General features: G+C 44.9%; 1 protein-coding gene across 5 annotated transcripts in view; it reads left to right on the top strand.

Annotated features, from left to right (window-relative positions):
- aatkb (apoptosis-associated tyrosine kinase b) overlaps positions 1 to 23,964 on the top strand; it is a 387,622-nt gene that overhangs the window by 271,459 nt on the left and 92,199 nt on the right. For 3 of the 5 annotated variants that reach the window (XM_072242721.1, XM_072242718.1, XM_072242722.1), the window contains exon 4: positions 11,366 to 11,416. The exons of 1 other annotated variant lie outside the window; for it this stretch is intronic. In XM_072242721.1, the coding sequence (XP_072098822.1) occupies positions 11,366 to 11,416 (51 nt within the window). The remainder of the gene's footprint in view (positions 1 to 11,365; positions 11,417 to 23,964) is intronic. One more of the 5 variants, XM_072242719.1, reaches the window with a different exon arrangement.

Raw genomic sequence — 23,964 nt, 5'->3', positions numbered from 1 at the left:
CTGACAATGTATCTGTCAGAATGGTTGTCTGCGACGTGCATCTAAATTTGGTGCAGGATTTCGGGAAGTACAGTCATTTCATACGGTTAAAGTGAAGAGTGAAGTGTAGGAAGCTGAAGGGCAGTTTGTATCCATGGTGAATACCTGCAGACCTCCTCCTAGATCCTCGTGTAGGGATGGTGCTTGTCTGTAAATGGTCAGTCAGGAGATTGGACCACCACTGCCTTCTTTGCCCACGGACAGCAGTGCAGCAAGGTACCACAGACAACTTTCGTACATACGGATTGAACAAGCCCACGAGCACGTGAAACTAGTTCTGAACTAATTGTAAAGCTCTCCCTGCCCTCTGGTTTACACCTGCACCATGCTGAGATGATTTCAAAGTTTTGCCGTTGTCTTAAAGCTCCTAAGTTGGTGACACGGTGGTTACGTGAGCAGTTTGGGGCCCTGTATCTTAGAAAGAATGAGCCGGCATTAGAGGGGCTCCAGAGGAGGTTCATGAGAATGATCCCAGGAATGAAAGGGTTAACATATGAGGAGTCTTTGTTGTCTCTGGGCCTGTGCTCACTGGAGTTTAGAAGAATGAGGGGGGGGGGGAATCTCACTCAAGCCTGTCAAATACTGAAAGGCCTTGACAGAATGGATGTGAAGAGTCTGAGATGAGAGGGCACAGCTTAGAGTACAAGGACATCCCCTTAGAACAGAGGTGAGGAGGAATTTCTTTCTGCCGGAGGGTGGTGACTCTGTGGAATTCAATGCCACAGATGGCTGTGGAGGCCAAGTTACTGGGTATATTTAAAGTGGAGGTTGCTAGGTTCTTGAGTAGTGAGGGTGTCGAAGGTTACTGGTTGAATGGATAAGAAATCAAACATAATAGAATGTCAAAGACCCCATGGGCCAAATAGCCTGATTGCTCTCTTACATTTGTCTAATGGTCTTATGGTAGCTGTTAGCATGATATTCTTACCGCACCAGTGACCCGGGTTCAATTCCTGCCACCATCTGTGAGAAGTATCGTACATTCTCCCTGTGACCATGTGGGGTTCCTCGGGGAACTCTTTCTCCCTCCCACACTCTAAAGACATATGTGTTATTAGGTTAAGTGGTCACGTGGATATAATTGGACAGTGTGGGTACGTTGGGTCAGAATTGCCTGTTACCGTGCCCTACCTCTGAATAAAAATAAATACAATAATCATTTTGCAGAAAAAAAAGACAAAAGGATAAATCACATTCCTTTTTCAAGAAAGCAAGATCTGCTTTTCCAAAGCACCTTCATGACCTTGGCATCTGTAAGGCGCTCCACAGCCCGCTCAGTATTCTGAAAGGGTGACACATTCAGAATGTAGGAAATACCAAAGCCTCCAAACGCACAAGAAGCTCCCAGAGACATCCCTTGCCATAATGATGTGATCAGTAATATTAGTTGAGGGACAGATGTAGCACAAGGAGCCAAAAAGAACTCTGCTTTTCAAAAACCTAGCCTGAGAGAACAGGCAGAGGTTCAGTTTATCAATCCTTTTATTTATTTATGTATGTGTGTGTGTATATGTATATATATACACACACACACGCACACACACACACACACACACACACACACACACACACACACACACACACAGTGGATTCCAGTTAATTGGGACACACTGGGACCAGTATATTTTGGCCCAATTAAGTGGCTGCACCAATTAGTCAAAGTTTTATGGAAATAGTTCAATAGGTAAAGAAAAAGGACAAACTACCTTTTAACTGAGAGGATAATAAATCAAACATAATAGAGTGCCAAAGACTCCGTGGGCCAAATGGCCTGATTGCATTATGCATTTAAATAAAATCGAAGATAAATAAGAACACTACCAAAATTGCTATAGTAATATAAAATTGCGTATTAGTTCCAAATCTTCATTCTAATTGTAACATTCAAGCCGAGTGCCGATGCCGTCAAAATCTTCATAGTTTCTAACTTGTTGAAGTAGTGAAATCATTTCATTTTCACTCTTTGCCATTTCTGTTATCTCCAAGCCTGAATGCTTGAAACCACAGTGAGTGAAAATTACTAGCAAGCACTGCTTTTTGAACACAATAATGCAAGTGACGTTATTTAAAAACTGTTCTCTCTAAGCACAGTGTAGTGTTTAACAGCCACACGGTATGCACATGACTGACACTAGTTAGAAAATGTTCAGCAACAGTCTGCTGTCCCAATTAAGCAGTATATATATCCGTATATACAGTGGATTCTGGTTAATTGCACCATCGGTTAATCAGGGCAGCCGCTTATTTGGGACAAGTCTTAAAGAAGAAAAACAAATTGAGAAAATTAATGGGATTCTCTTCATTTATTTGGGACACTACGCTGCTTAACTGGGGCAGGAAACGTTCAGTCACATGCATTTATATGGCTGTTAGAGACTACTCCATGCTTAGAATGAACAGTTGCGTCAATTGCATGTGCTTGTGTTATTCATTTGGGCAGTTGGGCATGACTCAAAAAGCAATGATTTTAGATCATTTGTTTATTGACTTTTTTAAAAAATTTTGAGATCCTTGCCACAAAAAGACTTGACTCTAGCCAAAAATATTACCCTACTGGACCAAATTAAAAGTCATTGCCGAACACCGCCCATCATCTGCTGGCAGAGATAACTGGAGTGCCAAAATCCACCACTGAACACTTGATACATCAGCAAGATCAACTGTGAGAAGAATGAACATTATGCGAGGGACAATGGGCAACATCTCGAAATTGAAAGTGTGAAGGATGCAGATGTTGAAGAAGCCCTCAATCAATAGTTTTCCATTGTAGCTAGACGATATGTGTGTGAGTGTGTGTGTGTGTGCGCGCGCGCGTGTCAGTGGACCAATCAAGTCAGAGGAGTTAACTAAGAAGCTACATCACTAAGATTTTAAAGCAAAAGATGGTTGGTTGTCTCGATGGAAATGTAGGCACCACATTAAGTTCGAGAAAGCACATGTGAGAAAGATAGTTCCGCTCCTGGAAGTTCGGAAACGTGGAAATCTACAAAACTCCCCAACTTGCTTCAAAAATTTTCAGAATCAGAATCAGAATTTGCAGATAATATCTACACGGCCTTTTTTTAATTGTGCCACGCTGGACGGTCCCCTTGGCTGTAAACACACAACACTATCAGGTTCAGAGAAAGCAATGCATCACATAACTGTGTTTTGTTGTTCAAATATATCGGGGACTGATAAAAAGAAAGTGTTGGTAATTGGGAAAAGCATTAAACCTTAATGCTTCGAGGGGCTAAGAGTGGACCAATCAAGTACTATGCCAGCATACACTCAATGATTTCCTCCATTACGAACTAATACACTGTTTTATAGTACTGTAGTAATATGTGTAGTGTTCTGATGTTGGTAGAATTTCATTTAAATACATAATTTGTTGCTTAGTTGAATCGTAGTTTGTATTTTTTATACCTTTTTAACTATTTACATGAAACTTCCAATAATTGGGGCTGCTGCTTAATTGGGCCAAAACATACAGGTCTCGATGTGTCCCAATCAGCTGGAATCCATCGTGTCCGTAGCTTTATTTATCACATGTACATTGAAACATACAGTGAAATGCATTGTTTGTATCAAGTCAAATCAGCAAGGATTGTGCGAGTGTTGCCGCACTACCGGCGACAACAATAGCACGCCCGCAACTCACTAACCCTAACCGTACGCCTTTGGAATGTGGGAGGCAACCGCAGCACCCAGAGGAAGCCCACGCGGTCACGGGGTGAACATACAGACTTCTTACAGACAAGCAGCGGGGATCAATCCTGATTGTACACGTAGCCCTGCCGAGCAGTGCACCAGCTGCCTCACTCCTGTGCTGCCTCGGACAGTGCAGCAGTCCCTAATTATTGTAGTGCTGGTGCGGGCCCATAATCCCAGAGGAAGAGCACTACCTTCCGAAGCATAGCCAATGGTTTCTGAGGCATCAGTCAGGAGTGTGGCCTAGGTTGCAGCTGCTAAGAGCAAGCAAGATAATTTCGGCTGCCTGCACTCCATTCTGTTGACCTGAATAAAGTTGGGTGGATAGCACAATGCAGACTGACGTTACAGTACTAGAGACCTTCAAGTTCAAGTTGAAGTTTAATTGTTATTCAGCCATATATGAATACAGCCAAATGAAGGAGCATTACTCCGGGGCCAAGATACAAAACGCAGTACCAACAGTCACACACAGCACAAGGCACATATAGGATATCAGTAAAATACAGTCACCACACACAAAAAAAAATCTAGTCCCAGTCCCTGAGTCCATGAAAGTTGCAGCAGTCTGCAGTCGAACACAATATGACTTGTCTTCCGCTGAGCAAACACTTGGGAGCAGCACCAACTCCAGCTTGGTTACTGTCCCCAACACTCCAGTGGAGCGCACCAACTCTGACGCCTCTCTCCCGGGTGACTGTAAACTGGCAACACCACAGCTTGACGCCTAGTTCTCATGCATAAATAGTAGGGGATTATCCTGTTGTTTAAATAGCATTTTGTACCCGGGTCACTGGCATTATAATAGCATTATGCTACCATGTGTCAGTCTTTTGTTTATAATTTATTTCTCTGTCAAAATCTGTTTTTTTTAAATTATTCTTTTCACTGACCAGAATCTCACACACCTCATCAAATAGTCTGCAAAGGAGAAAAAATGTCCAACTCTCCATCAAACGTCCATCCAAGCCTCCTCACCTCTTAGAATCAACCCAGGGAGTTGATGCTTGAGACCATAACGACCATAAGACACAAGAGCAGAATTAGGTCAATCGGCCCACACCGAATGAGTGCACAGGGGTCCTCAGTCCCTGCCTTGTGCCCTGCAAAACCCCCAGTTCTCTCCCGTTGCAGTGGTGACTTAGTCCCTCTTGACTGTCAACACTGAATGTTCTTATACACGTCGCTGGCGATAGAGAGAATCAAAGCACTGGTGTGGGGGCAAGAACCAGGTGAGGGGAAACTTAGAAAGTTAAAGGGCAGGTGATGGTACAGTTTGCTGGGAAGCGAAATGGATAATAAAGTACAGATTTTGCCAATTGGGCAGAAGACATAAACAAACGAGGAACACCCTGTGGGGTGACGGTTAGCGTAACAATACTACAGAGTCAGTGACCTGAGTTCAACCCCGCCACTGGCTGTAAGGAGTTTGTACATTCTCCCCATGACCGTGTGGGTTTCCTCCTGTGGATTTCCTGTGTGTGTGTGTGCGCGCGTGTTGCTCAATTCTGAGCCGTATTGTTATTATAGCTGTAAGTCACCATCAGTCTTTTCAGAAATGCTGAACCCTTTTGATGTATTTTAATAGAATCAGAAACTTAGCAATGCTCACTCTGCATGCCAGTTACTTATGTTCCTGCCCTGGCCGAGAGACAGGGAGCCTGTTCTTTAGTGGGAGGAATGGCAGAGATATTCCCCCGTCGTGATTTTGTTGAGGCTTGAATCCTTCCTACACTGATGAGCTCGCCTTGTTTAAAGTCATTTCCAGTACGCAAGTGTAAAGGAGAATGAAATATTTGTTACTCCGGATCCAATGCAGCACAAAAAAACCACAATAAGATAAAGAACACAAAGAATAAATATAAATACATGAGATAGTTTACATGCATAGACTGATTATATTTGATTATGAGAACACTCAGTCCTCTTCTATTGCCATTTAGAAATGCATACATGCATTAGGAAATGATACAATGTTTCTCCGGAGTGATATCACAGAAAACAAGACAGACCAAAGACTAATACTGACAAAACCACATAATTATAACATATAGTTACAGCAGTGCAAAGCAATACCGTAATTTGATAAAGAACAGACCATAGGCACAGTAAAAAAAAAGTCTCAAAGTCCCGAATCGATCGACTCCCGAGTCCCCGATAGCAGGGAGTAAAAGGGAGAAACTCCCTGTCAACTTGACGATGCCTTGGAAGCAGCCGACCACAGCCGACACCGAGTCCATCCGTCCGAAAACTCCGAGCTTCCGACCAGCCTCTCCGATACAGCCTCTCGAGCGCCATCCTCTGCCGAGTGCCTTCAGCCCCTCCCCGGTTGCCGAAACACACAAAGCCGAGGATTTCAGGGCCTTCAGCTCCGGAGATTCCGATTACCACACAGTTGCAGTGATAGCAAAGCAGACATTTCAGAAGTTTTCCAGATGTTCCGCTGTGCTCTCATGTCTGTCTCCATCAAATCAGGATTGTGCACGGTCCCCTACTTGACAGATAACAGATATTTATCACCGGAGAGGCCGCGCGCACTGTTGTCGCGCCTCCATCATCTCCCCCCCTCCCAGGAGGATTTGTACATAAAGTGATGCTGGGTACAGAAGTGTCTGTACGTAAGGTGCCTCTGACAGGAAATGATAAAGTAGTGGTGGTTGGGGGTGTGGAGGGGTGGGTTAGTGGGTGGAGGTGTTGATCGGCCTTGCTGCTTGGGGAAAGTCACTGTTAGTCCTGGTGCAGATGCCACGTAGCCTCCTCCCCGATATCTGCAGTAGGTTTACTGGAGCCCAAAGTCGTGCCAGAGTGTTCAGGAATAATTTGGCAAAGATATGCAGCAAAGCGCTGGCTCTGTACCAGTGCCAGATTCTGTGAAATGAGTAGCAATTTGGACAGTAGATACTGAAAGTAAAAATAAACATGATTCCCATTTAGTTACACACAAAGAAATAGACAGTCATTAAGAAAGAGATCGTTATATGTTGTATCTTGTTCTGCAGGCCACAGTGTAATCACTGTCTCATCCACTGTAAGCACAGCTGGAAGATGTATATGGAACAATGTTCTTCATCTGAAGCTTTTTAACTTATGACGGGGGAGTTTAACTGTGCAATTACAGAGAAGATGCACATTACTCACTTGTCTTGTTTGGGTTGTGGTATCTCTTCTCCTTTCTCATATCCTTGTCACAATTTGAGAGGAAGGAACTGATAGACTCCCCCCTTGTTGCCAAGGCGCAATTTTAAAATAACTTCTTTGTTCTGCAGACCATGCAGATCATTTAATTACAACAGTGCGTTGAGGCAGCACAAGAGAAAATGAAAGACGACAGAGTGCAGAATAAAGTGCTACGGTCTCAGAGAAAGGGCACTGCAGGTAGCCTGGTCATAGCAGAGTAGACTGTGAGGTCAAGTCCATGGTGAATCAGTGAAATTCATTGTCACAGGTGACCGTGAAGGCCAAATCATTGTGCATATTTAAAGCTGAAGTTGATGGGTTCTTCCTTTTTTAAGAGTGTCAAAGTTTACAGGAAGGAGGCAAGAGAGTGGGGTTGAGGGGGATAATAAATCAGCCATGATGGAAGGCGAGGCAGGCTCAATGGGTGAATGGCCTCATTCTGTTCCCGTGTCTTACGGTCTTGTCACCTCATCGTACAGAATGACCATTCGATAGTCATACAACAGTGGGACAGAAGTGGTCCATGCTTTCAGGCTTTAGTGTCTACTGCCCAGTGGGAGAGGAGAGAAGAGAGAACGTCTGGGGTGGGGGTGGGTGGGTAGTTGACCGAGACGGTGAGAAGTGTACACCGAGGACGTGGAGTTGAGGTTGGCTTCCATGATGTGCTGAGCTCGATAACCCTCTGCAGTCTCGGGCAGAGAAGTTGCCATACCAGGACCAGTTTGAACCGAAGTAACGAGGGATAGTATCCCCCCGCCCAGTCCACCATTTGCATTTTGTGCTTAACCCATTTGCAACCATTTTCTGTGAACTGCTGCAGGCTTCAGGAGAAGCAGCCGGGATGGAGAGTGCTGGTGGTGCCAGGTCAAAGATCATGGCAAAAAGGCAGGATAAAAGGAGCAGGACTATGCTGAGATAAAAGGAACAACAGTATTTCTTTAATCTATTCATATTCAGGATCTTGGCATCACTGTCAAGGCTGGCATTTAACATCTATCCTGGATTGTCCTTGGGAAATTGGTACCTCCTTGGCCCTGGTGATGTAATGACGCAATTTGTGTACAATTTAGGGACTTGCTGGAGAAATTCAGAGAAGAGTCATGAGTCAATCGCATTGCTGTGGTCTGTACCTGAATGGGATTGATGGAAGTTCTCAGGTGGCCAGTATACACTCGATGGGCTGAATGTCCTCCTTCTATGTTGAAAGATAGTGGCCTGACAAAGGATGAAAGATCTTTTCCTATGATGGATGTTAGTGAACCATGTTTATTTAAACAAAGAAACAAATTCACTGACAGTCCATGCCACGACAAGGCCACACTCTGGTTGGAGCAACAACACCTCATATTCCATTTGAATATCCTCCAACCTGATGGCTTGAACATTGTTTTCTTGAACTTCAGGTAATTTCTCCTCACCCTCCCTTCGCTCTGTCTTTTTCAATTCCCATTCTGGCTCCCCTCTTACCCCTTCTCTTCTCACCTGCCGAACACCTCCCTCTGGTGCCCCTCCTCCTTCCCTTTCCTCCCACGGTCCACTCTCCTCTCTTTTTAGTTTCCTTCCTCTTCAGCCCTTTACCTCTAAGATCTCTAATCTCCCAGCTTCTCACTTCGCCCTCCCTTCCCGGCCCACCTGCCTCCCCCCTTGCCTGGCCTCACCTATCGCCCACCAGCTTGTACTCCCTCCTCTTTTGCCCCTCCCCAAGTTCTTATTCTGGCTTCTTTCCCCTTCCTTTCCAGTCCTGATGAGGGGTCTCGGCCCGAAACGTCGACTCTTCATACCTCCCCACAGATGCTGCCGGATCTGCTGAATTCCCCCAGCATTTTGTGTATGTTATTTTAACAACTCAGTTGTTTTTACTGCAATTACTAAGAAGAGTTATGTTTATCTTCCAGATTATTATTTTTTTAACAATTGTATCCCTCAGCTGCCATGGCAGGATTTGAACTCACATCTCTGGATTGTTAGTCGCAGTTTCTGGGTTACTAACCTGGTAATTTGGTTTAGCGGAGCACTGCGGGAGAGTTACCTTGTTTGATTTGATGATATTGGAAGAGTTAATGGGTCATAGGGGAAAAAGACTGGCAGAACTCAGGGTCCAGGACGAGAGAGGGGCCTCACTCGGAGCGATCAATGTCAGGGTAAGTCCAGAAGAAAACGCAGAAGAGGGCAGAGACCAGGGAGCTGGTGTGGATCATGGGGCTGAAGATGTTAGGCACAAGACAGAAAATGGTAAGGAGAGAGGCCGGGAGATATGTATGACGTGTAGAGTGTTTTGTGGATGACCATTGTCACTCCACACCTTTCCTTTGCCATCCTTCACCCTCACTTTACGTTGCTCCTTCCACCTGCAGTCTTGCATTTTCATAACCGTCCAGCATGGGCCCTTGTCCTTTGCAACACAGGAAATGTCCGCAGGCTCCCGGTGTTTGGGTTTTGTTTGCCGTGGCAAGACACCCTCCTGAAGATCAGCTTTGCCCTCTTCTTCCACACCCACCCCACCCCACCACTCTCCACCCCTCTACTGCTGTCTGCTTTCAGGGGCGGAACTATGCCCCCTCCCCCTTTCAGCTCTGCTGACACACTTGGGTGGTTGATGATCTTGGGGGAGTCGCTGATGTTTCTTACTCTGAGGGCAGCACCTTACCTGGACCTCGTTACCAACAAAGAAGGGACCCAGGTTGTGGGTGGGCGGAGGGAAAGAGGGAAAAGGCTGCAGGAAGCTGAGCTTTCTCTCTTCCAGCCTCTTGCTCCTTGTTACCAGAGCCCACTCCTTGCCTGCACAGACTGCATCTGCTTTATCGAAACTAAGCCTCGTACTGAGGCAGAACTGAAGGGTCCATTATGCCACAGTGGCCTGTTTGTAATGAGGAAGACACTTCCCAATTCTTTGACACGGTAAAATTAGTATTAGCAACCAGATTTAGAAACCCTTTCCCCCATTTAAACACCCAATGTTTTCCCCACCGTTTGAGAGTTTTCCTTTATCTGTGCTCTTTGTGTTTATCAATTAAGGCCCGTGAGCCAGCTTCAGCAAGAAACGGGGCTGCAGTCCAGAAAATTAAAATCTTGGAAACTTTGCACCAAAGGTCTCAAATTTTAAACAAAATCAAGTATTGCTCCATGGCTGTGGATTTGTCGCAACTGGGCAAACCTGTGCCACATCCCCAGGTATCCTCCCCCCAGCACACACACAACTAGGTTTTTAGTTGCCATAAGAAGAAATTGAATCATGGATTATCCACGTTGCCTCTGTAACTTGCTCCGCCATCCCAGAATGTGATGGTTGCACTGGTCTTGGCCATATTTCTACTTTCCCACTTCTTTCCTGTAATATTTGACACCCATCGTGTCCAAATGCCCATCAATCTTTGCCTCCATTCTGTTAAATGGCTCCACCTCTCCAGCTAGAGTGGACACTTCCAAAGAGTTTCTCCATATCTCCATCCTAAGCAGGCGCCACCTTCCATAGCAACAGAGGAGAGCTGTCAACCAGCGGCAAAAACTTAAATCTGTGTCCTTGGTTCCCGGGACATTTCCCAGTGAAGAAAAAATCCTTCCTCTCTCCCCCGCACCACCCCCACCACAAGTCATGGTTCGAAAGATCTGTATTATTTCCTCCCATTATCTCCTTTACTCCCAGGAGAACAGCATCAGCTCCAGGTAACTGAGGTCCCTCATCTCTGTTACCTTTCCGAATGACCTCTGCCCCCCCCCTCCAAATCACCTCCTTCCTGCAGCCCTGCACCCAGACTTAGTTCACCATATTTCAGTTGAGGTCCGCCTTTCAGAAAACAGCTGGGGAACAGGGGATTTCCCAGACCTGGTCTCCCCCGTGAAAAGTTACGTCAAAATCCAAAAACGCTCCACATCTTGCCCTGGCTGCGGACCCAAACATTTAAAAGTAACTCGTCCTAATTGGAAGGGGCATTACTGTCTTTCTCTTGTGGGGATGTGGATGTTGCTGATGACCGCAGATTTGGTTGCTCATTCCCGAATTGCTCTTGGGAATCTGCCTTCTCGAACCGCTGCAGTCTTGGTGAAGGTACTGTCGAGGAGGCGCGTTCGAGGACTCCTCGCCCCGTAACATAATCTCAGATCAGGATGAGGTGTGATTCAGAGGGGAAGCTGCAGGGGGCAGTGTTCCCATGCATCCGCTGCCCTCGGAGCTCTTGGAAATAGAGGTTATGGGTTTGGGAGACGCTGTCAGAATCTGACTGAAGCTAAGCCGCACCCTGCAAAATCGGTGACCACGGTGCCTTCACAAGTAACCTCCTGCCTCTCCTTCTGATTTCCACTCACGTATGACTGCCTCTTCCCTGCTTCAAGCTGCACACCTGCGTGAACTTGCTTTGCCTACAGCCCCTGCCTCATTTACGGTTACGACTCGCACTATCTTCAAAGCCAATGCATTGTTTGTCTCGGAAATTTCATCTCTTCATCTTCATTCCCACAGGAGCCGATTTCTGCAGTCAAAAATTACAGCCAAAAGGTAGGAAAGCTCAAAGTACGTATCATAGCAATGATTAGAGCACTGGCTTTGGAGGGATGGAGGGTTGCGGTCAGAGAGCTGGCAACTGTTTGCTTGTGTATTGCAGGTATTGAAATGATTGTTACATCTTCTGTTGCGAGACATAGAACTGGGTTAGTTTACTCATCAAGAAAATCTGTGAGTTATTTCAATATTCGGCAAACTAAATCAATGGTTTATCTTTACTGTTTACAAAAATGCTAAGAATTTTGTAATTTACAAACATCTTGGTAACGGCCTTCACAAATCATTTATCTGTGGGAGGTAAATCACTGCAGTAGTATGGGACATACTTTACCCAGAATTCAGAGGAGCAGAGGGCTTGCTCAATAACCAAGACTGATGGCCCGAGGTAGTGCGGCTTCTCTGCCCCTGAGAATGCTGGGTAAAGTAGCCTCCATTTCGTTAAAACTGGTTCTTCCTCAAAGCCCACTGCTACCTCAAATTAAACTGTTTACCCTGTATCCTTTGCTGTAAGTTGGTTCGGTTCATAGTTCGTAACTTAGAACTGTCTATTTTTTTTGTGTACCCTGTCTGTGGTTTATATTGTAGATTAATTGATCCTCACAATAAGCTTCCTTATTTTATCGGCGGCCAGTACTTTAGGACAGATATTTAACACAAAATTCATTGTGTGTCCTTTATCTCCTGTATAAGCATCTTTTCATATACAGGGAAGGACACACAGACTCTTTATTGCGTGCATGTGCATTTTTCAGTATTGGAATTCTACACTAATAATTCCCGAGTCTTGCGGATATTGATTCCACGTTCCGGCCGCCAAGCTTTGCATTCATTGCATTAATTAACTGTAGAAAGCTTGCACCCATGGGAAAGACAAGACAGCTGAGAATTTCTGATGACTGGACTGCACACTGTCCAACTTTAGGTGCGATGAGACAACAGCCCCAAGTTCTTTCAAGAGGAAACAGCTTTGCTTTGGAAATTTATTGTACATTTCACAAGAGACATCAACTTCGGACAAGCAAGCACTTGCTACTCAATTTGCTGGTTCTAGTTCAAGAAGTTTAAGAATCCAAGGATTCGAGGACAATGTACAAATTGGTTTAGTTCGGATAAATGACTCAGAACGTTAATGCAAGATATTACTGTTGAGGTGTGGATGCCATATCAAATTATTTTGAGTATTTTCCAGCTTAAATCAATTTATGAACATATGTAATTCAGACCCTGTTTATTAGGCAGGGGTGGCCAGTGTTTGGAGATGTGAACACCAATAAAACACACTCAGTGGCCACTTTATTGGATGCAGGAATGGAACCCGGTGTGATCTTCTGCTGCTGTAGCCTTAGAGGTTCAATGTATTGTGAATTCAGAGATGCTCTTCTGCACACCACTGTTGTAAAATTCAGTTATTTGAGTTACTGCCACCTTCCTGTCCTTTTGAACTACTCCGGCCATTTTCCTCTCATCTTTCTGGACACAGCATCTTCATCCACAGAACCACCACTCACTGGATTTTTTCACACATTTTCTGTAAACTTGAGAGACTGTTGTGCGTGAAAATCCCAGAAGAACAGCAGTTACTGAGATACTCAAACCACCCCGTCTGGCACCAGCAATCATTCCACGGTCAAAGTCACTTAGAGCAAATTTCTTCCCCATTCCGATGTTTGGTCTGAACAACAAGTGAATCTCTTGATCATGTCTGCATGCTTTAGTGCATTGAGTTACTGCCACATGATTGGCTCATTAGATACTTGCATTAATGAGCAGGTACTATTTACAGATGTACCTAATAAAGTGGCTATTTAGTGTAGAATGCACTATAGATTACTATAGAATGCACTATAGATCCACTTTACTTTTCAAAAAAATACTTCAGAACTAAACACAATTCTTTGTTTCTTCTCGAGTCACAAATCCCATTTCATCACCAATAGTTTGTGCCCTATTTTTGCTGAACAAGTAATATCCCAAATTTATGCATGATTCAGAAAGCCCAGAATAATAACATCGAGTAAACAACACCCTATCTCACCATGGCAAACTAATGTTTAAATACACAATGCATGATTAGCATTGCAATGAATGGAAAAAACCAAGCTCCCAATGTGTCAGACGCCAAACACCTCTCTCGCGTACTTAACGTACACGCAACGGTCACTTTATTGGGTATATTTTTGTATGTTCATGGTCTCCTGCTGCTGTAGCCCGTCCACTTCAAGGTTCAACATGTTGTGCATTCAGAGATGCTGTTCTGCACACCACTATTGTAACGTGTGGTTATCTGAGTTACCGTCACCTTCCTGTCAGCTTGAACCAGTCTGGCCATTCTCCTCTGACCTCTCATTAATGAGGCACTTTTGCTCTCAGAATTGCCACTTCTGTTTTTTTAGGGGGGGGGGTTTTGCCCCATTCTCTATAAATGCTGGAGATCATTGAGCATGAAAGTCCTAGGGGGTCAGCAGTTTCTGAGATACTCAAACCACCCTGTCTCCGGCACAAACAATCTCCCCACGGTCAAAGTCACTGAGATCACATCTCTTCCCCATTCTGATGTTTGGTCTGAACAACAACTGAACCTCTTGACCATGTCTGCATGCTCTTATGCATTGAGTTGCTGCCACATGACTGGCTGATTAGATATTTGCAGTGATGAGCAGGTGTACGGGTGTACTTAATAAAGTGGCCACTGAGTGTAGGTGGATTCTTGATGTGGATCTTTGATGATCATTGGACACAGCTCACAAAATTGGCAACACACACACAAAAAACTCAGCAGGCCAGGCAGCATCTATGCAAAAGATTAAATAGCTGACCTTTTGGGCTGAGACCCTTCATCCGGACTAATGAAGAGTCTCGGCCCGAAACATTGACTGTTTACTCTTTTCCACGGATGCTGCCTGACCTGCTGAGTTTTTTTTTGTGTGTGTGTTGCTTTGGATTCCTGGCATCTGGCGGACTTTTTCGTGTTTGTGTTCCACAGCTCCTCTATTCACTGGTATCACAAGGCAAAGAGCATGCAGTTGTGAAGGTGAGGTCCACCAGGGTCAGGATACAGAATGCCATGGAGATCTCTCAGTCACCACCATTCTGAGAACATGAGAATGTGCTGTTGGTTTAACTTATCTCAACCTTGTCCCCAGAACTTGTGATGTTCTGTAATGGTTGTCAGAGAACATTGCTGATATAATTGAACTTGTTCCTAAATTTAACATTTCCCTGGCTCTGGGTGGTCCTGCTACTGTCAACAGTACTCATAAACAAATATCGTCAACTCATAGATCAGTGTGGATCCCCTGCAATAGTAGGTAGACGGTCGACTCGTACATCAGTGTGGGTTCACTGTCACAGTAGGTAGATTATTGACTTACTAATCATAGTGTTGGGATGAACTGTGAGTAAGTATGAACTGCCCCTTTCCCTATCCACCACACTACCACACACACACACACACACACACACACACACACACACACGCACGTACACACACTCTCTCTCTCTCTCTCTCACTACAAGGCAATTTAACTTCAGTTCATTAACTCAGTCGAGAGTTGAAGGTAATGCAAGTGTAAAAATATTGATTGGTGTCAAAACCAGTTTCGGATTTGGATTCAGGTTTACTTATCACAAGTGCATACAGTGAAAAGTGTCGTTTGTGTTAACAAGCACAGCACCCAGTGATGTGCTGGGGCCAGTCGGCACGTGTCACCACACATTCCAGCACCGGTGTCGCATGCCCACGATGTTCAACAGAACGATAAAATCCAACACACAACACGGAACAACACAAGCAACTACAACAACAGAATCAAACAAGACAAAAGCAGCTGAACAAAGTGCCTTCCCCACCCTCCTACCCCCTCACACACACACACACACAGACCCCCAGTTCTAGGACTGGCCACCTCTGGGTCTCCAGTGCTTGGCCTGGGTTCAGTAATGCCTTTTTGGGAAGGAATTCAGTCCTGTTACACTGATAAGCAACGTTTCCATTGAAAGTGCAGGATGTTTAATTGAATTGGTCCAAAGATGATGAAAAGTTGCCCGAATTTGAGTGTAATGTTTCCATTAGTTACTAAGGTCGCTTTGCCGTGGATGGAATGGTTTTCTTCACACTGAGAAGCATCCCTTTCGGAGAACCTGCTGTGGAAATTAAAGTTAATGATACTGACTGTCAGAGTTCCCCACAGGCTGCCACAGTAACGTGATTGGGGTTCGATTCCCTCTGCTGTCTGTAAGAAGTGTGTACATTCTCCTCGTGACCGCGTGGGTTTCCTTTAGATGCTTTGGTTTCTTCTCACAGTCCAAATATATATAGGTTGGGGTCAGTATGCTATTGATATGTAGGTTGGGGTCAATACGCCATTGATATATAGGTTGGGGTCAGTATGCCATTGATATATAGGTTGGGGTCAGTATGCCATTGATATGTAGGTTGGGGTCAGTGAGCCATTGATATATAGGTTGGGGTCAGTACGCCATTGATACATAAGTTGGGGTCAGAACGCCATTGATATGTAGGTTGGGGTCAGTACGCCATTGATACGTAAGTTGGGGTCAGAACGCCATTGATGTGTAGGTTGGGGTCAGTACGCTATTGATATGTAGGTTGGGGTCAGTACGCTATTGATATGTAGGTTGGGGTCAATATGGTATTGATATGCTATGTTGGCACCAGAAGCTTGGCATCGCTTGCGGGCCACCCCCAGCGCACCCTCATGTTGGTCATCGACGCAAATGATGCATTTTACTGTGGGGATCCATGTATGTGTGACAACTAAAAGCTCATCTTTAATCCTTAGAGTTTGAGTGTTATTCTCTATGTTGTCTAGCTGTGTATTGCCCCTTTAAACAGCATCACCGACTCTGCTTACCAATGGCTTTGTTTCACAGAACTTTTGGCATTAAGACATGGAGCATGAACAAAATCGACTTCACTCTCCTTGCTCTCCTTACGTACAGTCACAAAATTGTGGTGAGCGAGCTTTCACTCTCCCTTGCGTTACAAATATTGCTCTTCATGCACACTCCAGATAAAGGAAAATAATCTTCAAAAGACACCCTACTTCTCCAGGGAGATGTACTTTGCAGCAGATGGTTACAGCAGGAATCTGAACAGTGAGCAATTCCAAAAAGGTTCTTTAGTTGCATTTTATCAGCACAATAATTCTTCAACAGCGGAATGCAAGAGGTTAAGGCAGATTGCAAAGAGTTGACATCATTGGAGTCAGATTGTGAACTTGCTTCAGCAGCCCTTGATTCTGAATAACCCCACGTTTATTCTTTAAAGCACAATAGCATCCAGTGTTGTATGTAGGAGGTCCACCCACAAAGGGGAGCCGTAGGTCAGGTCTGCTCCACCGTCATTTGTGGATTAGCACAAGTATCAGGACTGCAATCAATGGAATTTTCTTTAGTAGGATGTCAAAGGGTATAGAGAAGAAGTATGGGTGACTCAGTACGGATCAGTTTAATAGCCGAACAGATTTGAGAGTAGAATATTCTCCTCCTGAACCTTCAATCCTAAATTGAAAACATGAGGAATTCTGCAGATGCTAAATTGAAGTTTTTTTGAATTGAATTGAATCTTAAATTGAAGTTTTTTTGCCAAGAAACTCCCTGAGTTACCACAGTCTATCTTTGCTAGAACCTCCAAGAGGACCACAGCCTTGTCATAGGCTTTGGAGGCGTGTGTGCCTCAATGGCCCGCAGAGCTACGTTGATTGAAGTCAGGGCCTTGTGCTCTTGGCCGGGTCACCCATGCCAAACAGGTCAAAGGGTAGAGGCCAGACCAAGAGTGGTCCACCGGTCCTCCAGGTTCGGGGACAACAACCCTGACCTCTCAAAACAAAATTGTTACAGGAACAGCAACGAAGGATCTTTCTAAATCTGTGTGTGACAGTACAGAGATGAAAGACCTTCATTGCTGCCCTAAATGCCAGCACGTAACAGGCAGTAAGTATCTTTGCTAGAGATATTTCATGGAAGAACGGCTCATGGTTTACATCACAAAGTCTTCGTTGTTGAGAATTGAGACAAGAAATCTCTAAAAAATGTTCAAATTTAATTAGTAATGGTTTTATTCTTGTCACATGTACTGAGGTACAGGAAATAGCTTTGTTTTGTATGTCATCCAGACAGATCAGTCCCCACATAGACACACTGTCAATGCTGGAAATCTGGATCAATGCACACACACAGTGCCAGAGGAACTCAATGGTCAGGCAGCGTCTATGGAGGAAAATGGACAGTTGACGTTTTGGGCTGAGACTCTTCATTAGGGACACAGCTTTCAAATAATTTCCCTCCATTGTCCTGCATTCTTTCCTTTTGTTCTACTTTGATGTATTTATGTTTGGAAGAAGGGTCTCAGGCCAAAACATTGACTGTTTGTTCGTTTCCACAGATGCTGCCTGACCTGCTGAGTTCCTTCAGCACTGTGTGCGTGTGTGTGTTTGTGTTTGTGTTTGTTGCTTTGGATATCCAGCATCCCAGAATTTCTCCTGTTTATGTTTGGAATGTGTGTTTATTCCATACATAAATACCTCTGTCTCAGAGTGGTCCAGGATGCAGAGTATAGTATTACACTTACGGAGAAAAGTGCAGTACAGACAGACAATAAGCTGCAAGGGCTGTGATGAGGTAGACTGTGATATCAACAGTTAATCTAGATCAGAGGTCCCCAACCTCCGGGCCACGGACTGATACATTGCCGCGAAGAATGCAGCGGTAGCCAGAATGCACCCAGCACATCTTTCAGAAAAAAGCCGAAATAAGCAAGCTAATTAATTAGGTGCCACCTGACACATAAATGTCGGCCCAGATCGGAGGCGATTGCCGATTGTTTATTTCGGCTTTTGTCTTAAAGATGTGCTGGGTGCGTTCTTCGCGGTAATGTATCGGTCCGCGGCCCGCAGGTTGGGGACCTCTGATCTAGATCATATAACAGCAGGTTAGAAGCTGCCCTTGACCCCACTTCAAGGTTCAATGAAAATTTATTATCAGAGTACCTATGTCACCCTATTCCACCCTGATTCATTTTCTTGTGGGCATTCACAGCAGAACAAAGAAATACAATAGAACCAGCGAAAAACTCCACACCAAGACTAACAAACAGCCAAGGTGCAAAAGAAGGCAACTTGTGTAAATACAAAGAAAATACAAGAAAAAACAAATAATAAATAAATACAACTGAGAACATGAGACGAGTTTTCAAGCTTTTGTATCTTCTGCCTGATGGAAGGGGGAAGACCACAGATTGCCCACTACAAAGAGTAGTTCTTCACTGGGTGCCACGTGCTAATCTCTGCAACCTCATTCCGGAGCTCTCATGGCACTCAGGCTAAACAAACTTGTAAGTTAGGTGGGGTACAGGTACCGAAACTGACAGAACCCAAATTCTTCCCATGTACTACCTGTTGACTTTCCCTGACTTACCTTCCTGAGGGTAATGGTCAAATCACACACCCTGACTTACCCTCCTGAGGGTAATGGTCAAATCACACACCTTGACTTACCTTCCTGAGGGTAATGGTCAAATCACACACCCTGACTTACCCTCCTGAGGGTAATAGTCAAATCACACACCTTGACTTACCCTCCTGAGGACTCTGGTCAGGTCACAGACTCTGACTTACCCTCCCACCATTAAACCCTTCACACTTTAGACATTGAACTAGCAGGAGGTCCATGATCAGTAAAGGGTTAGTTGTTTGACCTCATCATTAACTGACTCTCTAGCCTCTAATCTGATGGCCGCTTCTGCTGAACCCAGCCTGTGTCATCTTCATCCAGCAGAACTATCAGTTCATCCCATCCCTTCCTCTCGGGTCAAAATCTTATTATGGTTACCCTTCTCCTTATCTTACATAGTAATGGTCAAGGCAGTCCAGAGGAGATTCCTCAGGCCAGTTCCTAATGTGAGAGGGCTATCCCAGCAAGGGAGACTGAGTGACTTACATAGAACAGTCCAGCATAGTAGAGCCCCTTCTGCTCACAATGTTGAGCCAAACTTTTAACCTACTCTCAGGTAGGTAGGTTCCCTTCGGTAGGCTGTCGTGCAATTTTGAAAGAAAATTGGCTGGTAGGTTGTTCCAAACATCTTGGAGAACTTGCCACAGATTTTCTGCAGACTTCGATTGTCTCACTTCCTTCTGTGATCCCAGGTAGCCTCGATGATGTTGAGATCAGGGCTCTAGGGTGCCTAAGACTTTTGCACAGTACTGTATAAACATTATCAATGTTTTGACTGTGTAATCAAGTCATTACACATGACTGTGTAATGGTTTGATCTGTGTGACCAATAGGCAAGACAAGTTTTTTCCTTTATCTCAGTACCACGCAGTCCTTCCTGCCCAGAAATGTGACAATAGTAAGCCAATTCCAATTCCAAAGAGTGCGTAGCATGATCTCTCAAGTTGGGTATGACGTTCACCTAAAGCAGTGAAGGGTCCCCAGTCGCCTTGTGTTCCAGGCCACTGGATCCTGACCCCGATCGTCAAGATCCACGTGGTGGCTAACCGTGCATCAAGCTCCCCACATGAAACAAACTCACACACAGGCATTCTCCATTAAGGGAATAATCCCCCAAGTCAGGGGTTCCCAATCTTTTTTATGCCATGGACCAATACCATTAAGCAAGGGATCCGTGGACCCCAGATTGGGAACCCCAGGCATTGGGGATTATTCTCTTACTGGAGGATGCCTGTGCATGACTTTGTTTAACGAGGGGAGGCTGACGCATGGACTGCCCCCTCACAGTCATTGGCAGATCAGGATCAGGGTGCAGTGGCTTGGAGTGCCAGACGACTGCTGCGGTCTTCCTCCATCTTCGCTGCCATTGTGATGCGTCACCATCTTCCACCAGCTCCACCGTTGAGGATCGCTCTTCGTCTGGAACCTCCCCCTTGACCGTACCGTCATGGGTGACCCTACCGAGAGCTAATCTCCAGACAATCTCTGGGGATCTCTGGAACTCACAAACCTCCTCGCCATAACAAGGTGACGATCCTCAGAGAAGTACGCTATGGTGTATGAAACGTTTTGCACGATCCCTGCTTCCCGCACAAGCAAAAGCAATCGTCTGTCTGGACCACTCTGAGTTGCAACCACTGGTCCTCTGATGTTATTGCACAGGTATAAAAAAGGTTCCTCTGTGTTGGACCCTTTAATATGACATTTAATGTTAAGACCTCACTCAGAGATTAATTCCATCTTGAGCCGAACTGTTAAAGGACTAAGCCTTTGAATTAAGTTTGGAATTTAGTAATTAGAATGTCAGAGGAAAGCTCGACGATATTGAGATAACCAAAGCAAAATAAAGTTTGCAGCCAAATTATAAAGACCTCTCTGTCACCATTATTTAAATTAGCCAGAGGTCACCTCACAGGCCGGGCTAACGCCAAGAAATACTTTCCGTTATTGGGATTTTTGTGGGGGCTTTTGGCATTTTAAATGAAACAATAAGTTAGCTTGCGGGCGTTCACTGCAGCCTCTGGTGTGCACTTTGCTAACACTTTGCTGGCTGGTCTGCAAAAGGAGATAAATTCTCCCAGCTCTTCTTCATGAGAGCATTAACCAAAGAAAATGCTGGACAGACGATCCATTTCATCATGCAGCGGTACTTTGCTGGCAGTTGAGTGTAATTATAGTTTTGGAGTGGAGAGAGGAGATGGGTGATGTTTGTGTTATAGAGTCCAGGGGCTTTATTACTTCACCATGTAGGGCGAGGAGGCTAGGAAGCAGCAGGACCCAAGACAAGACAGGATTCCATGCACAAGTGAAGCTGAAGACTGAAATAGCTTAAAGGCTCATCCCATGGCTAACCAGCGATCATGTAAGAGGATCTTTCTGGTAGCTGGTATTTAGTAAAAGCCGTGGTGTTGCTGCTGAAAACAGAACTAGTAAACAGTAAGGAAATAATATTTACTTTGCCACCTTCTCGCCTGCCCTGCGAAGAGTGACTCGCTGTCTTGAAACCTCCTAGATGGCCGTGACTCCGGAAGAGTTACGTTTAACCAAAGGTAAGATGATCTACGGAGACCTTGGATACCAAGAAGGAGGGTTATGGTCTGGTTGCCTGTCGATGGAACTAGGCAGAGTAATAGTTCGGCATGGACTAGATGGGCCGAAGGGCCTGTTTTTGTGCTATTGCATCATGTAGTTTTTAATAACTCTATGACTCTATCTTAAAATAGATCTTAGGAAAGACATGGGGAAGATCAGGAGAAATAGAACCAGAAGTTTTTACCTTGTTACATTACTTGTGGCTCTGGACAGAGAGAGTGAAAATCATCGAAGAGTGATCTAATCCCATGAAATTACTTGTATATAATTATGCTCAAATCTCACACATAAAAATCTTCGAAGTATCCCTGAAACTTTAACGAAAAGCATTGGCCAGCTGTTTTTATTAGGTTTTAGGTCTGTGGGCTCAGGTGAAATTAGATGCTTTCCCCACTGTAGTGATGTTAGATAACAGCACCAGAAGGTTGAGATCCAATGTTACAGCTCTCCTGCTGTCATTCACCTTTTTGGCCTGATGATTTCATGAGACCAAGACTGGTTTATCTCGACGCCGTTGTTACCACAGTTTACTTTGTCCATTCTTCTATATGTGGCATTCAAAAGTCTTCCTGGAGCCAAATTTCTCCTCCGTTGCCTCGGTGACTGTTTCTTCCAGCACTTGTGTCTAAATGTGCACCAATCAGTCCTAGCTGCAATGCTGTGCTCCACAGAGGTCGGAGAGAATGGGTCAGAGGTGAGTTGAAACTTCACTTTGGACAAGGGGTGGAGAACACCTACAGGGGTAAAGAGAGAACACGGGGATATAAAGTTGATCCTCCAAAAAAATGTTGGCACTGTGTGTCTAATGGTGGTCATAAAACACAAGAGATTCGGCAGATGCTCGAAATCTAGGGTAACACTTATAAAATGCTGGAGGAACTCAGCAGGTCGGGCAGCATCTATGGAGAGGAATAAATTGTCGACGTTTCAGGCCCAGCCCCTTCATCAGAACTGTCCTAGTGTAGGGTTTTGGCCCAAAAACTCAACTGTTTGTTCCTTTCCATAGGTGCTGCTTGACCTGCCGAGTTCCTCAAACATTTTCTATGTGTTGGTCTAATGGTTGTCACAAGCTTTAGGAAGGATACAAAGGTCTCAGAGAGAGGTGCTGAAAAGTTTTATAGGATGAGGGATTTCAACTTCGAGGAATAAACTGGAAAAACTGAGCCATTCATCTTGGAAAAAAGAGAATTGATGGCAGTGACAGAATTCTGACTGTTTCAGATAAGGGAGATGGAGGGAGATGATTCCCATTGAGGGATGGTCGCCTGGCCAGAGAGAATAGATTTCAAATGGGGAGGGGGTGGGGGGAGAGAGATGAGATAAAACTATGTTGCATGGAGGGAGGTTACCATCTGCAGTTCAGTGTCTGTTGTAGTGGTGGAACAGACCAGATCAGCCAAGGTGGGATTCACCATATGAGAAAGAATAGTGTGACTGGCTGTAGGAAAGGGCAGAGGAGACTGCAACAATGGGATCAGTTCAAGACACACAAAGAGTTGGCATGCAGTTTAAACAAGTTAGACGAATGGAATCTTGGCTTTTATTGAAGAGGCCATGGTGCACTAAAAGAAGGAAAGTTTTGTTAAAACTTTACAGAGTAGTGAGATGGTATCTGAAACACTGTATCCAGTTTCTGCCTTATATTTAAGGAATGATATTGTGCAATATAAAAGAATATTTTAAAAAGGGATATTATGGGGTGGCGGGGTCGAGCTACGTCTCTACCAAATGAGGTGTAAGGTGCTCCTTCCCTCCACTGGCCTGCAGGTCACCCTTGGGCGAGGTGTAGCACCTGCTTAGCCCCCGGATCAGGGTCACATGAAGCCATGGGAACAGGTGGTGGATGGTTGTATGAGCAGCTGGTGCATATCACAAGTCCTGGTGATGCGACTACTGACACTAGGCAGGCAGAGTATTGATAATGGCTGGGATCACCCATCTTGTAAAGACACTGGCCAGAAGAAGCCAATGGCAGACAACTTCTGTAGAAAAAGTTGCCAAGAACAATCGTGGTCATGGAGAGAGAAAAGAATCTGAGGAGCTGCAGACTGAAGACAAATGGAAGACCATGACCTCCCACATCATACAACACGGCACATAATGATAATGCTGATTGTTGTGCAGAGAAGCTTCCCCCTGGGATGTAGGGAAGGTTGAACAGGTTGGAGCTGTACTCACTGGTATTTAGAAGAATGAGAGGTGACGTTAATTAAATATAAAAGCTTTGGAGGGGGTTTGAAAGGGTAGATACTGAAAGAATGTTCCCTGTGGTGGAAAGTGGGGATTTCTTTTTGGAATCAAGGGGTTGCCCATTTCATTTGGAGATGATGAGGTACCACAGGAGATGAACTGCTACGTATATGTTCTTGCAGAAACGTGGCTCCAGGATAACAGCCCATGATCCATCAATTTTCAGACCAGGCCACTCAGGGTATGTAGTGTGTTTTGCACCTTTGCACCAGGGGAGCACTGTTTCATCTCACGGTATACGG

This window comes from Mobula birostris, chromosome 24, assembly GCF_030028105.1.
Source record: "Mobula birostris isolate sMobBir1 chromosome 24, sMobBir1.hap1, whole genome shotgun sequence".
In the NCBI taxonomy this organism is placed as follows: Eukaryota; Metazoa; Chordata; class Chondrichthyes; order Myliobatiformes; family Myliobatidae; genus Mobula; species Mobula birostris.
The sequence above is the reverse complement of the archived record's forward strand: the minus strand, read 5'-3'. Positions and strand labels throughout refer to the sequence as shown.